The sequence below is a fragment of the Halichoerus grypus genome, chromosome 7 (assembly GCF_964656455.1).
Source record: "Halichoerus grypus chromosome 7, mHalGry1.hap1.1, whole genome shotgun sequence".
NCBI classification, from domain to species: domain Eukaryota; kingdom Metazoa; phylum Chordata; class Mammalia; order Carnivora; family Phocidae; genus Halichoerus; species Halichoerus grypus.
In genome coordinates, this window is record NC_135718.1 from 36,969,724 (window position 1) to 36,985,217 (window position 15,494).

The window sequence follows — 15,494 nt, forward strand, 5'->3', positions numbered from 1 at the left end:
ATTTAAGTCTGTTTCTGCTCACAATCATTGCCCAACCCACAAATCCCTTTTGGCAGCAATCATCTGGGCCCCACACAGATCCCGTAGGGCTGGGCTCTGCGATGAGAGCAGGCAGGACCCATTCTCTCCTGCACGTGTGGTCTGCGTGGTGGGAACTGCACCAGCTTGGGGGTGGGGAGCTCTGGGAGCTCAGGCCATCCTACCTCCTGGCCCCTGTACCACTGAAAGTGTGTGCAGTCAAGGAGGGCCCCCAGAGGGGAGCCCAATTCTGGAGCTGCTCCTACCTACCCAGCAGTGGGGTGCTGTGGGGAGAGTATCTCCCCCTGACAAGACCTGTCTTCTACAGCCCCCAAGTGTCACCAGAGCCACCCCGAAAGTCCCTTCCCACAGTGGCTCCAAGAACAGCCAAGTTCTACTCAGTTCTACCCTGCTGACCAGGGCCAGAAATGCGTGTCCTGAGAGAAGGTGCCAGCAGAAGCGGTGTTGCCTCTCAGGATGTAAGCTCTGTTGACATGCAGCATCCCCTTGCTGGGCCTCTGGGGGCAAGAAGGCAGACCTCACCTCTCCGTGGAGGGGTCCAACACACCAAGGAAAGCTGGTGGCCTGGTGACACGGGCTCTGGAAGACACGGGCTGCTCTGGTCTGTGCCCAGTCTGGTGGACCCAGCAGCGTTCCCTGCAGCTCCAGGAGTTGAGGCCCAACGGCAGCCTCTCAGATCATGAGTGATTGGCGCGTGCCCTTCTGCCAGGGTGCTGAGGAGGTTGGCAGCACTCAGCTGAGCCCCCTCCTTAGCTGGTGTTGGTGTCACAAGCCCAGGCTGCCCCTGGCCACCACCCTGTGAGGCCCCTGGATGTTCGTCTCTCCTCCTTTTTGTGCCCAGAAATGCCAAGCTGCCCAGAGAGATGGTGAGTCATCAGGACTGCCTTCCCCCTCGAGCCGGTATTCTTGACTTTCAGGGAGCCTCGGTCTCTGCTCAGGGCTTTGTGGGGGAACAAAGCGTGTCCCAGCAGGCAGGGCTACCTCGGGGACCCAGGCCTGGTCAGCTGGGGATCAAGAGCATGGCAGCTGTAGGGGCACCGGGAGGTGAGTGGGCTGGTGAAGGATGTGCCTCTCTGGAACCCTGCTTTACAAATTCCCGTTCTCTTGCTATCTGTGTGTGCGCCCTTGAGCAAACAAATGACTTTCTTTCCGCCTCAGTGTCTGTGTTTGCAGAGCAGCGGTCCTGACGGTGCCGCGCTGGGGCTGTGGAGAGGATGAAAGGTCAGTGTGTGCGTGGGGGATTGGCCTTGTGCTGTGCTGCCTCCCAGAGCCACCCAGCCGGGCTGTGCTCACCCCACACTCCACCTTCGAGAGGCGGCAGCACTGCAGGGGCCCAGCCCCTCCCAAAGGTTGTGCGGTCAGGACAGGGAGGGGGGGGGTGGAAAGAGAGTCATGAGTCATTCTTCCTGTCCATGGGGCAGCGAGCATCGCCTTCCCTGGCAGCCCCCCACTCAGTCCCTCCCCTAGAGCTCTTGCTGGATGCTCTGACTTGTGGAGCCTTCGGGGAATGTTGGAGGACGAGGAAGCTGGGCCGCTGCTCGTGATTCAGGCCCTTGGTGGAGCCGCAGTGCTGGGCCTGGCTCTCATCCCCCTTCTGAGCCTGCCGTCCAGGACGTGGCCATGCTGAGATGCTGCCATGGTGGGTTGGGAGCCCCTATAATATCAGATTTCTGTGGGGGAGACTGGACGGACCAGCCGAGGAGAGCAAGCCAGGAGTTACCCTGCCAGGCAGCACCGAGCAGACTCTGGCATGCTCCTGGTGGGGGGTGGCTGCCAAGCCCCATCTGGGACTCCCCTACCACTGTCCCCTCCCTGTGGGTGTCTCCTCACCCACAGGGAACATTCCTCTCTTTGTCTGAGTCATGACTTGATGAGTTGGTAGGGTCCTCTTTGGGGCTCCACACTGTGGGGAGTGTGGGTGCCTGTCCTGGAACATGTAAGCCTCTGGAATGCATCCCAGGTGTGCAGGGACCCTCAGAGGACCTGTTAGCCATGGCCCATCACTCAGCCCTGTGCTGGTGCCATCAGCAGCCCTTCAACAGGGGCAGCAAGAGGCCAGCCTTGTGGCCCTGTGGGGCCAACACAGCCCTCTGAGCTGCACTCCTGTCCTTCGTAGCATCAGCTGCTAAATCCCAAGGAGGTCAGCCCTGAATGCATCTGAGAACCTGTGTCCTCCTGGGCCAGGGGGGAGGGTGTGGGAAGAGAAGGGTGGCATTCAGGCAGCTCCTGCCCGTGTCTGCCGGTGAGACCCCAGGGTGGGGGAGGCACGGTCTCGGCACTCCCACCCGAGCTCCCCAGTGTGACTTCATGGCGTTCCATTAGCTGCCTCCCCCTTGAATGGCAGCCAATGTGACACTTTGGAGTGGATCCTTCCCCCAATAAACTTCAGCTCAGAGCACAAGGTAGGCTCCTTGGAGGTCCTGGCTTGCCCCTCCCTGAACTGCACCCACAGGGACTGAGTAATTCTAGGTCCCACTCCAGGGACACCTGTCCTCGGGAGGGGATTTCCAGAGGTCCAAAAGGCCACATTATAAGTGTTGTCATTCCTCCACCCACACCCCCGCTTCCCTCCATCTCTGTGTTGAGTGCGGGGTGTGCAGGGTCAGGCCTTTGGCTCTGACCAGAGCATCTCTCTCTCTTCTCTCTCTCTCACCCTCCCTTCCTTCTTTCCCTCTCCCTCCCTCTCCGGAGCCCTTGCTCCTTCCCAGCCCAGGCCTGTCTGGCAGGGAGCAGACTGGGCCAAGGGCATGCTTCCCCCCCCAAGGTGGCACTCGTAGTCTGGCACACCGTAGTCCAATCATCCTGGCAAACATTCCACGGTGCAGTCAGCCTTCCTGTTTGCTTACCGTTTTACCGCTTCGGGATCTAAAAAGGTCTTCCCTGTGGTCTCCACCTGACTCCAGTTGGCACTTGATTGTTTCCCGTACCCACATGTGTCCTTGAGGACCCAGGCGGTGCCAGGGTATCATCCCTCTGCTGGTGCAGCCTGACCTGACTGCTTACCCTGACAGCTATGAAAAGAGTAGGGTCTAGGTGGAAACAAGCTGATTGAAAAGAGAAATTGGCTTCATGTGAGCGAATACACGAGTTCTAATGTTTGTGTTGTATGTTGGATACTTTCTGTGCATTATAGAGTGTTGACAGGGTTTTAGTGGTTTTTCAAGCATCGTGCGCCTATTTATCCAGCTTCTTGAAAATTCTTACTATTTTTTAAAACCTTTTATTATGAAAAATGTTGAACTTACACAAAATCAGCAGAGTAGTGGGCTTACCCAGTGAGGCCATGGTCCACATCCTCTTCCTTGTGGCAATCAGAGCCCTATCCACAGTCCCTTGGTGATCCTTCCACATTGTCGTGTGTATCAATTGTTCATCCCTTTTTATTGCGGCATAAGATTGCATGGTGTGAAAACCACCCTTTGCTTATCCACTCACCCGTTGAAGGGCATCTGGGCTGTTTCCAGTTCTTGGCTGTGTGAATAACCCTGCCATTTGTGAATAAGTCATTTGATGGACATATGTGTTCCTCTCCTGGATAAATTCAGTAGGATTTCTGGGTCAAATGGTAGGAGTATGTTTAACTTTAAAGATTTGTTTCTCTTGGGGCACCTGCGTGGCTCAGTTGGTTAAGCGGCTGCCTTTGGCTCAGGTCATGATCCCAGGGTCCTGGGATCGAGCCCCATGTTGGGCTCCCTGCTCAGCAGGAAGCCTGCTTCTCCCTCTTCCACTCCCCCTGCTTGTGTTGCCTCTCTCTCTGTCTCTTTCTCTGTCAAAAAATAAATTAAAAATCTGCAAAATAAATAAATAAAGATTTGTTTCTCTTATAAAGCGCCCTGGTTCAGGGGCGCCTGGGTAGCCCAGTTGGTTAAACATCCAACTTTTGGTTTTGGCTCAGGTCATGATCTCGTGGGTCATGAGATCAAGCCCGGTACAGGCTCCTCGTTCAGCGGGGCATCTGCTTGAAGATTCTCTCCCTCTGCCCCTCCCCCAACATGCACACACTCGTGATCTCTCGCACACTCCCTCTCAAATAAGTAAATCTTATGAATAAATCAATAAAGTGCCCTCCTTCATTTTTGGTGACTCTTGCCTGCCCTGCTTGTCTGGCATCACTGTGTACACTTGAAAACTCTGAATCCAGGTGATTTTCTGAGAAACCTGAGTGAACTCCCAGCTCTGTGTGGTTCACATGCTTATCAAACTTGGGTAATTGAGAATGATTTTGCAGGTGTTTTGTACTGCCTCCTCCTCTTTTCTTTTTCTGTTTTAAGGCAGTCCATCTGCAGCTTGTTTTTAGATACACAGATAGGTGTGTGTTGTATCTTTTTAGGTCTACAAGTGAGAAAGTCCTACTCAGATCAGAATTTTATTATTTCTTTATTTCTGTATGAAAGTCTTTAATCCTGTAAATTATGGAGGGTGAGATTTCTTTCTTATAATTTCAGAACAAGGAAATTGCATACAATTTTGCTTATAAACTATTACTTATGCTAGATTGGAATTTTAAGTTAGTAAATTTTGGGGTCCACAAAGAAGCTTTTATCAAAGTGTGAAATAAAGCTGCTGGAGAGTGCTGGTCTACCTGGGAGGCCTGCTCGGGACATCGTCATTCCTCCCTCGCTCACACATTTCCCTGCTTTCTGCAGCTGCGCTAGGACTCTACTTCTCTAGGGATGCTTACTGGGAGAAACTGTATGTGGACCAGCCAGCTGGCATGCCCCTGCTCTACGTCCACGCCCTGCGGGACATCCCCGAGGAGGTGCCCAGCTTCCGCCTGGGCCAGCATCTCTACGGCATCGCCTACCGTGCGAGGCTGCATGAGAACGACTGGATCCGCATCGAGGAGGACACAGGCCTTCTCTACCTTAACCGGAGCCTAGATCGCAGCGCCTGGGAGAAGCTCAGCATCCAAAGTAAGGGAGCCACCTAACCCCACCCTGACTTCTCCTCCCACAGCCCACATCACACCCACCGTGAGGCTCAAGAGGGTGGTTCCTGGACCATCCCTGCTGTGTAAGAGTGAAGGGTGAGGTGAGGCTGGCCTGCCTCTCTGTCCAGCCTGGCCAGGACACCAGGATGAGTTTGGGGGCCGCTGATGACCCTTGGGCCTTCTGAGTCTGTTAGGATTTTGGAGAACCCTTGGAAAGAATCAGGTGCTCTTTCCATGCTGGACTTAGATGGCTTTTCCATTTGGGTGTATAGGATTTGGGGTTACAAGAGAGGGGTTAAGAGGGGCTGGAAAAATTGGAAAATTTTGATTTAGCAAATGACCTGGAACTTCCTAGAGAAGTAGCAGTTCCACGGAAAGCTTGTCTTCCCATCAGCAGCAAGCTGCCCTCGGTACCCAGTGGGGACTCAGGCCTGGTGCCGGGGAGGAAAGTGGCGTGGAAGGAAGATCTGGCCAGCCTCCTCAGAGCAGGAGTCAGAGCAGAGAGAAGGCCACATGTGACCTGATACTGGGGAGTGGAGCAGCATTCTGCCTTGTGGCACAAAATGGTGATCGCACACCCAATAGCTCCCCACCTCCAAGCATCTCCTCCGAAGACATGGCCTCACTGCACCCTCACACCAGCCCTGAGCCCCCTCAAGAGACCTGTGGCATGCCTGTGAATGCAGAACGCACTGCCCAGCAGGGGCAGAATGACTGCGCCCCCGTCTGCCAAGGAAAGCCAAGGTCACATGACAGAGCCCACCACCGGGGCACCCCCAGTTCTGGAGGTGGCATCTGAGATGGGTCTTGGTTCTGCCTGTACTTGGTTGCTGCCGCCTCCATCCCAAGCCCCTTTGGGGAACTTAAACTAGGTTTCCAGGGGTAGAGGCCAGAGTGGAATTTGCCAAGGGTCCACATTTCCTAGGAGGCCTGTTCTGTTCATGATTGCACCTGTTAAGTCCAGTCAGGAGAGAAACCACACGGTAACTGGAACAGGGCAGGTTCGTCTAGAAAATGCTTAACTACAACCGGGGATTGAAGCACCAAAGGACAGGCTAGGAAGAAGCAAAGAGAACTCTGATGAATACGGGAAGAGCAAATGTGGGAGAGCAACCACTATAGGGCTGAGAGAGATCCAGACCTTGTTGGAGAAAGCCTCCATGATGGAGTTTGCTGGAAATTCCCCCTCCAGGTGCTGGGGAAGTCTGTCCATGGGTGTGTCTCTGCAGAGGCGTTCCAGGAGGACAGTCCCTCGGGAGGGTGAAGAGCCCCCACAAGCAGCCAGCCTGGGGAAGTGCTCTACCTGCTGTTAGACCTGGGACTCAGGGCACCCCTCTGAGGGGGCAATGATGTGCCAGAGGGTGGTGGGGAGAAATAGGGGGGACAATAGACCCCAGTGCTCAGCGCACCTGAGGGAGTGGTATTTGAGCCGAGACCTGAATGACAAGAGAGGTGGGCCTGTGAGGCACCCCCAGGCAGAGGGAGTAAAACCATGAGATCCTGAAGCAGAGACAGACCCCAGGTCTAGGGCAGTTCAGGGCAAGCGGAAGGTGGCTGGCCAGGGTCGAGAGCCCAGTGGAGCCCTGTGGACAACGGAGAGGACTGGGCTTTACACCAACCCTGGAGCTCCTGCCCCTTCCCCGTTCCGTTCCCCACCACCTGTGGGTGTGGCTGGTGCCCCACCAAGCCTGACTTCTCTCTCTGCAGATGGCGGCTTCCCTGTGCTCACCATCTACCTCCAGGTCTTCCTGTTGTCTGTGTCCCTGCGTGAGGGCGAGTGCCAGTGGCCAGGCTGTGCCCGGGTGTACTTCTCCTTCATCAACACTTCCTTCCCGGCTTGTGGTTCCCTCAAACCCCGGGAGCTCTGCTTTCCCGAAACAAGCGTCTCCTTCCGCATCAGAGAGAACAGGCCTCCTGGCACCTTCCACCAGTTCCGGCTGCTGCCTGTGCAGTTCCTGTGCCCCAACATCAGTGTGTCCTACAGGCTCCTAGAAGGTGAGTGCTGGCTTCGTAGGGCCCCCCTCAGTGTCTGCTCAGTGCCGGGCACAGCCCCGCCAGCCCTTGACATGAGCCATCTGGTTTACTCTTCACCACCACACCATTCGTTCATTCACTTAATATTCCAGAAGTACTTCTTGTGTGCCTGTCATGAACCAAATACTGTTCTAGGGGCTAAGGATGTGACCGTGAACTAAACAAGTCAAAATCCTGCCTGCCTGGAGCCTCCATTCCCCTGGGGTGGCCTCTGGAACGTGCTATTTGGGAAGTAAAACTCCAAGGATGTGGAGTGGTGGAGACTGCAGTCTTCTATCTCATGGCTAGGGAGGGGAGTGCTGGAGCAAAGGTGGGAGGGCACCAGGCAAGCTGGGCTAGCCCCTTTGAGATCGCTGCGGTGGGGCCCCGGGGTAGCTGGGGTGGGGGGACCAGAGGCCCATGAGGACAGAGAAGTTCCTGAGGGTTTCTCCTTGAGGGACTGGGGGGTCATGGAAGGCTTGTAGGGGGTGGTATTGACAAGCCCTGACTTACCTTTAAAGGATTATTCTGGTTGCCGTGCTAGGAATGATCCGGTACAGGGCAGTGTGGGGTAGAAGCAAGGAAACAGGAGGCTACCTGAGAAATCCCTGAGCAGCAGGATGGAAACTGGAAGAAAGGTGGAAGCCACAGGGCAGCGAGGAGCAGGCGGCTTCTGGGCATGTTTTGAAGGAAGATCCAGCAGGATTTCTTGATGAGTTGGCTGTGGGCGTTGAGGGAAAGAGGGGAGCCAGCGTGGTTCTAGGACTCTGCTTGAGCCACTGCAAAGGCAGCCAACCGAGCCACAAGATGGCCCTGGGGAGGCTGGCCAAGGGGGGACCAGGAGGTGAATCCCAGTGGAGGTGAGAGAAGGCAGCCGAGCAGACTGATGACAGGAGGCACCACTGAAATATTCAAAAGCAAGGAACTGGGACACGGAAGGTAGACTGCAGTGGAACCTGGATTCACACCAGGTTTATCGCACACACATGGTAATGAGCTAAAGAAAATCTCAGTAAAGTAAGAAAAGGAGCCATCCACTCCCCCAGGATCCTTACCTTTGCCCTGCAGCAGGGATAAATGTCTTTGTGCAAGATTGTCAGCCAAATATCAGGTTTAGAAAGCTGCCCTTCCTCATGAAGATCGCATAATTAAATTTTGTTGAGCATGTTTTTGTAACCATAAACAACAGAGAGAAACATTATATGATAAGCATTTCCCACGTGTAATGTAATACGTGGCGCTGACGTGAGGGACCGAGGGACGTTTGCTTTCCTGCCGGGTGGAGCTGACGTAACCTCTGTGGTTGGCTGTGGGGGTGGTCAGTGTTGACCCTCAAGCCGTCAGCATTTCCCCCTTCTCTGAGTTATTCCTGGAGGATGAATTTCAGTACAGGCTTGGGTTGAAGAGTGTGCTATCCCGACTGGTCCTCCCCTCACCAGGTTGTGGGAAGATACACGAGTCACTGCCCATACAGCAGGGCCTGGTGAGGATGTTAGCCTTCATCTAGCCCATCCTCTGGTGAGGAAACAGGGGCACAGAGAGGCAGAACAACCAATCTGGGGTCACACAGCCAGGAGGTATAAAGTGGGCGTGCAAAGAAGGCAGTTGGAAATATTTGTGTGTTAACTTCAAACCGCACACTAAATGTCCACCATGTTTGTTTTCATATGGTGGAATAGTGGCTTTATTTCTCACGTTCTCTAAAATGAGCACATATTATTTCCATAATTTTAAAATTGCGTAACTATTTTTTTCAAGAGCCAGCCAGTGCTGGGAGCTGGATCTCTGGGCCTGCAGCCTGGTTGAGCTGGTGTCCCCCACACCCCCAGCCCCACCAGGGGAGGCAAGGTTGGGGAGGTGATGTGAGCAGCCCTCCCTAGGTCATCAGGGTGAGGACCTGATGCAGGCCTTCTGGTTCCCCGAGCTTCCCCATCAGCGCGAGTGAAACTGGCAGGCCCAGGAAAGCTCATTAGTGCACAGTCATCACTGCCAACCAGTGCTTGGAGCTCTGTGCCCCACCCCTCTCCAATCTGGAGCTGAGGAGGAGGAGCTCAGGGCAGGGCCAGCATGCACCCCAACTCTGACCCACAGAGGCCACCCTCCCCTGCAGCCTCTCCTGGCGGGCCCCTGAAAAAGGCAGCTCACCCTGCTCCCTGGCCCAGGAGTCATGTTGGGGTTCCTGGTCTGCTTGGTGTGTAGGTGAGAATCTGCCCTTCCGTTGCGCCCCGGACAGCCTGGAGGTGAGCACACGCTGGGCCCTGGACCGCGAGCTGCGGGAGAAGTATGAGCTGGTGGCCGCGTGCACGGTGCGCGTCGGCGTGCGCAAAGAGGAGGTGGTGATGGTGCCCTTCCCCGTGACCGTGTACGATGAGGACGACTCGGCGCCCACCTTCCTCGGGGGCTTCGACACCGCCAGCGCTGTGGTGGAGTTCAAGAGGAAGGAGGTGCCTATCTGCCACCGCTGTGCTTGTCTGTTGTCTGTCGTCCATCTGTTGGGTGTCTGCCACTCCGTCCACCGTTTATTCTTGGTCTATTGAGCTGTCCATCTAGCCATCCAGCCATGTGGCTGAGCATCCCTCCAGCCATTTGTCTTTCATTTGTCCACCCAGCTGTGTGTTGGGGCTTTCTGCGTGTCTCGAGGGGAGGAGAAGAGGGGAGGTCAGCCCAGCTGGCCCCCGACGAGTGTCCGGGGACCCCGGATGCCTAGCATGAGTCTGACCAGGCTGGCAAGGCCAAGGGCGCGCATCGGAGAGGGGGAGAGGACAGTGGCCAGGAGGGCATTCCCTTCCACCGCTGTCAGCCCTCACTGGAGGGTCAGAGACACTCCTGGAGGGTAGCCCAGCAGTGCAGCAAGACCGGGAGTGGCTCCGGCTGGGATCGCCCAGCACGGCCCCGCCCACCTCGGCCCGCCCCGCTCTGGTCCGGCAGGTGGAGCGTGACTGCCACCTGCTGGGCCTTGGGCCGTCCTGCAGCCCGCTGGCCAAGGGCGCAATGGGAGACGTGTGGTTGGGTCTCTGGGTAACCCAGGTGCTGGTTTGGTGGATGGGCGGGCGGGAAGAAAGCACATCTTATTGGTAAAGATCGCATAAGCTTGAAGGGCTGCCTTGGGGTGACAACAAGGAGTCTGGTTAGCAGCGAAAGCAAAGACGCCCTGTGACTGCTCAGAACTCTCCTCGTGATCCCCTCCAGCCTGGTATATAGAAGGTGTTTGGAGGAGAACATTCTGGCGTACACCTGGGCGGGCTTGGATCTGGCTTTGCCATCTATCGCTATGTGACAGGGAGCTAACTCCACCCTGTGGGGCCCAGCTTGCTGTCTCTGTGGGACCTGGTGAAGTCCGTCAGTGGAGCACCTGGGCAGCTGCTTTAATCCATTCTGACGGGAAGTCTGTAGGTGCCTATTATACCTGTTGCACAGGTGAGGCGCAGTGGCCCAGGGAGGGTGACTGGGCTAGACTGGCAGGGGACCCCATGGGAACTCTAACACAGCTCAGGCTGTCCCTAGAGCCTGCTCTGACTATACACTCTTGGTCCACTTGTGGGGCACGTGTCCTCCGGAGGTCTCAGCCTGCAGGGTCTCTGAGGGGTCCCTCTCACCAGCTCTGACTAACACCCACTGTTTTCCGCAGGGCACTGTGGTGGCCACGATACGTGTCTTCGACGCTGATGTGGTGCCAGCATCTGGGGAGCTGCTGAGGCGATACACAAGCACACTACTCCCTGGGGATGCCTGGGCCCTCCAGACTTTCCGTGTCGAGCACTCACCCAACGAGACCTTGACCCAGGCCAACGGCAGCTTTGTGCGGGCAACTGTGCATGACTACAGTAAGAGGGGCCAGGCATGGCCTGGCTGGGCCCCCTAGGGAACCGGCAGTCCACTCTTCTCTAACCACCCTACACACACACACCCTACACACACACACACACACACACACACACTTGTCCTGGCCCTCCGAGCCCCAGGCCACAGATCCTTCCACTCCTCTCCGCCCTTCCTTGTCTCTACTGGGCTCACCTTGGCCACCTTGGTGGGGTTTTACAGGCTTTCTTCTCTCCCCGAACTGTCTCCTGGCAGACCTTGGTAGGGCCCTACCACACTTGCCCATGCTGACCATGCCAGGGCTCACTGCACACTACAGATATATACATCATTGCCTGAGGCCTTCCTCTGGCCTCTGCTTTGCAACCCCCGAGGTACCTGAGTGCCTGGGGATTATTTCTCCCTTGTCCCCACAGCTCTCTACTAACAGGGGTTAGTATACAACGGCAGCTCTGTGTGTTTGAGCCAGAGGATCCTGCAAAGATTGTCCTATCTGGCTCCTGGAATGTACTGCAGGACTAAGCTCCAGGGGCCCACTGTGCTTACCTGCAGGATGGGGCGTCTTCATCAGCTGCCTTGCCCCCACCCTCCTGCCCATGTTTTCTGGGATCACCTTCCAAATACCCAACTTGCACTCGAATCCTTGATTTGGGATCTGCTTCTGAGGGATCCCAGAATCGCTGGTAGTGTTACCCCTTTCTGCCTGGACAGATCCTGTTTGTTTCTCATCCTCCCCACCCCCACTGAGCTTTTGATGGTCTCCTGCCCTGTATAAGGGAAAATGTCATCCCTGCCAGGCCCACTCATTCTGTACACCATGTGTACCAAAGCCTCCTCACCCTTTTCCTTGTGTCTCTGCAAAACTAGAACCATAGCCATGGTAGACAGCAGCTACGGAAGTGTGCGGGCTCCACGCACCGGGGGCCTGTGGGGTCCAGGGCTCCAGGGGAGGCTGCGGCTGTTGGGGGGAGTTCTCTGGGGGAACAGAGGCCAGTATAGTCTTCCCAGGGCCTCAGTGGTGGTAGATCTTTATCTCGTGTATGCGCACACCCCACACACACATGCTCCACACACACACACACACACACACTCTATATGCATACCACATACCACGCGTGTATACACAACACACACAGACATCCCACCACACACACACACACACACACACACACACACACACACACACACTCTATATGCATACCACATACCACGCGTGTATACACAACACACACAGACATCCCACCACACACACACACACACACACACACCCCACCATACTTACAGGTGACCTCCCAGCTGAGAAGGCTTCTCTCGGCGTCCAGCTCAGCACAACGGCCAACATTTAAACAGTGGTTCCAACGTAGCCCCACCTGCCAAGTCTGTGATCCACACAGCACACATGTGAAATCTGTGTTTGCACACGTGTGTGTATGTGCCAGGTGTGTGGCTGGGAGGAGGCGCGCGGTGGCGTAGGACAGCAACGGTCCCAGGCCCGAAGCAACGAGGCAGTCATCACTGTGCCCCCACCCACAGGGCTGGTTCTCAACCGGAGCCTCCCCATCTCGGAGTGCCGCTCGCTGCAGCTGGCCGTGCTGGTCAATGACTCAGACTTCCAGGGCCCGGGGGAGGGCGTCCTCCGCCTCCACTTCAATGTGAGCGTGCTGCCCGTCAGCCTGCACTTACCCAGCGCCTACTCCTTCACTGTGAGCAGGCGAGCCCGCCGCTTCGCCCAGGTGAGCCCACAGCCTGATGCCTGCCTGGGGAGGGGCATGGAGGGGTGGAGGACCCCCAGGGCGGGACACTCTGTTTAACAGATTGCAAGCAGGGCTGGGGGTGAGAGACACTCCTTCTGGCCTAACCAGTACACGGAGTGGCCCGGGGAAGCCACGGGCACAGGGCCAGGGAAGCTGGGGCCATGGCAAAGTTGGCAGAGTCATGGGCAGCGTTGGTGGGCACCATAGGCCTCTTTTTTGCCCTCTCTGTTCTTGGTATCTTTAAAGCCTGTTTCGTCCTAACGTGAGAGCAATGCCAGCTGAATCTACATATGGTGACTTAGAAAGATGTTCCTGGTGGATTATTAAGTGAAAAGTGGTTTGTAAAAATACTGGCCTCACATGCCTCCTTATGTTCAAAAACAGATTTTCATTGATTGAATTTGCCAGTATGTAAATGCAGGTAGCGGTTAACAGTGGCGCCCTCTGCAGGGAAAGGTGAGGAACACTTCCTCTTTGCCTTCTACAAGTGCGTGTATTAGAGCTTATCTTGCCTTTGTCATTGAAATAACAGTTAGAAGTGGAAAAAACTTGAAGTACCCATTAAAGAAGAGGAAGGGCAGAGAGGACTGACCCCTTCTCGCCATATCAACTAGTGCTTAGCATTTTGGTACAGTTTTCTCTAGAACGTTTCTCTTAAGGACGTCTGGAATTTTACTTGCAATTGCAGCATGCATATGACTTCACATACTGCTCGTTTCTAATGGAGCAGCTTCAGATACATCCTCTTCAGAAGGTCATGCTTAGGGCCATCTCCAGTTGTCCTAGTTTCTGTGGTTGGTTCCCATGCCCCCTCTACTCCTGACAGCCACCCAGGTCCGACACACAAAGGACCCCACCCTTGGACATATCCACGCTCCCTGATCTGCCACCCATGGCCTTGCATGGAGGCAGAGGTCCAGGACGGTGGGAGGTGACAAGGCAGAGTGGCCCAAAGGGTGTCTGAGGGGATATCGGATGAGAGCAAGCACTGCAGGAGATGTGTCCCCTCTACCCCAAAACACTCAAAAGATCCCAGGGACCTGAGTCCCAATCCAGCCTCAAACTCGCTGTGATCTTTCACCCCCACTCCCCAGTGTTTATGATTGTAAATTGAGGATAGTGACCTTGGGCAATTTGGAGGACCCTATGGGAGCGTGGAAGCGAGCATGCTTTGTATGGGGATGTGCTGGGACATCCGGGAGGTGCTTTGGTTGCGGTGTCAGACCTGGGTGTGGAGGAGCCCGGCTCTGCCCTGGGCCTGAGCAAGGCTGAGCAAGGACCTGCTAAGTGGCTGCAGGCAGGGCCTCACCCTGCCCCACCCTGCCCTCTGCCCCGAAACTTGACTAGTCAGATTTTCTGGTTTTAAGCCACTGAAACTCTCATTCTAACTCATATGGCTGAGGGATAAAAAGGAGAGTTCCAGCTGCCCAGCTCTGGGCCCCAGCAGTGGCACTGCCAGCCTAGCATCCCCAGGAGAAGCATCCTCTCTTTCCCAGGGCTTCCAGCCAGAGTCCCAGGAAGGCCCCTTGGGGCTCGGGTAGGACAGGCAGCAATGCTGCATGAATCCTGTGGCCCCAGTGCAATGCTCTGACTGCCCGGGCAGGTGATCTGGGCAGGGGGTGGAGCACCCCAGCCACATGCACTGAGGATGGCAGTTGGTGGTCCCCAGAACAAAACTGGCCTGGCCAGAAGAAGCGAGGGAGGTGAGGAGGAGGGACCCAATCAGCCTTCGTACCTAAATGAGTGAGTGAGTAAAGAGCGAGCTGGGAGCGCAGGCACCTCTCGAGGCAGTCACTAAACCAAACCTCAGTGCCCTGTGTTCTTTCGCCTCTGGCTCCCAGGAGCAGGGGTGGGCGGTGGTGTGATGGGCAGGGCAGGGCCAGGCAGGTGGATGCATCTGCAGGTTCCAGGGACGCGGAAGATGGGGACTTGTGGGGAGGGGGGATCTGTCATCCCTGGACCCAGTAGGGGACAGTTCCAGGACTTGGGCTGCCCAGAAGCCCCCCCAGCCACCATCACAGGCCGGTGCACCACCCGGCTGAGGCGTTCCCTGTGCCCCATGCCTAGATTGGGAAAGTCTGTGTGGACAACTGCCAGGAGTTCAGCGGCATCCACGTGCAGTACAAGCTGCAGCTGTCCAGCACCAACTGCAGTGTCCTGGGGGTGGTCACCTCAGCCGAGGACACCACGGGGACCCTGTTCGTGAATGACACGGAAGCCCTGCAGCGGCTCGATTGTTCTCAACTCCAGTACACGGTGGTGGCCACCAACCGGCCAACCCGCAGGCAGACCCAGGCCCCGCTGGTCGTCACCGTGGAGGGGACGTGTGAGTGCCAGGGCCCCGTGGAGGGTCGGGACAGGCAGGGTGTGGCAGAGCCACGGGCTTCCCCCACACAGAAGGGGCCCGGGCCTGCTCCCCTTCACCTAATGGCAGCGTCCCTGAGCCTGAGTCTCCTTCCCTATCAAATGAGAATCGCAGTGCACCCTGCGTAGCTGGGCTGGGAGGGTGACAAGGAGAAAGGATAAAACAATGTAGCCCAGAGTGACCGCATAGCATACGGTCGCTACTCCCTGTCACCACTGCCGATGCATTCAGTACATGCACTTGCTTTAGAGCGGTCAGAGAAAATACAAGACCCTGGTTAAATTTAAACTTCAGGTAAGCAACAAACAATTTTTTGGTGTAAGTATGTCCCTTTGCAGAGTCTCTTAGAAGACAAACTTCCAGGTATGTCCATGCAATGTTAGGGACACAGTTACACAAAGCAAGGGCCAGTGTTTATCTGAAATACAGGTTTAACTGGGCATATGTGTTTTGGGCTGAGTCTAGCCATTAGCCTCCTCACATCCTCCGTCCATACTTAGCCCAGCCCAGTAACTGCCCCCCCCTTGCCGTGACTGTGGTGACAGCCTCTTCCTCAGTGGCCCCCATCACTGCC

At 55.9% G+C, this 15,494-nt stretch overlaps 1 protein-coding gene across 3 annotated transcripts in view; it reads left to right on the top strand.

The window, feature by feature from the left end:
- The window catches only part of RET (ret proto-oncogene), a 55,138-nt gene that overhangs the window by 19,505 nt on the left and 20,139 nt on the right, over positions 1-15,494 (top strand). For all 3 annotated transcript variants that reach the window (XM_078077399.1, XM_078077400.1, XM_078077401.1), the window contains exons 2-7: positions 4,686-4,952; positions 6,677-6,964; positions 9,182-9,426; positions 10,611-10,806; positions 12,335-12,534; positions 14,623-14,881. In XM_078077399.1, the coding sequence (XP_077933525.1) occupies positions 4,686-4,952; positions 6,677-6,964; positions 9,182-9,426; positions 10,611-10,806; positions 12,335-12,534; positions 14,623-14,881 (1,455 nt within the window). The remainder of the gene's footprint in view (positions 1-4,685; positions 4,953-6,676; positions 6,965-9,181; positions 9,427-10,610; positions 10,807-12,334; positions 12,535-14,622; positions 14,882-15,494) is intronic.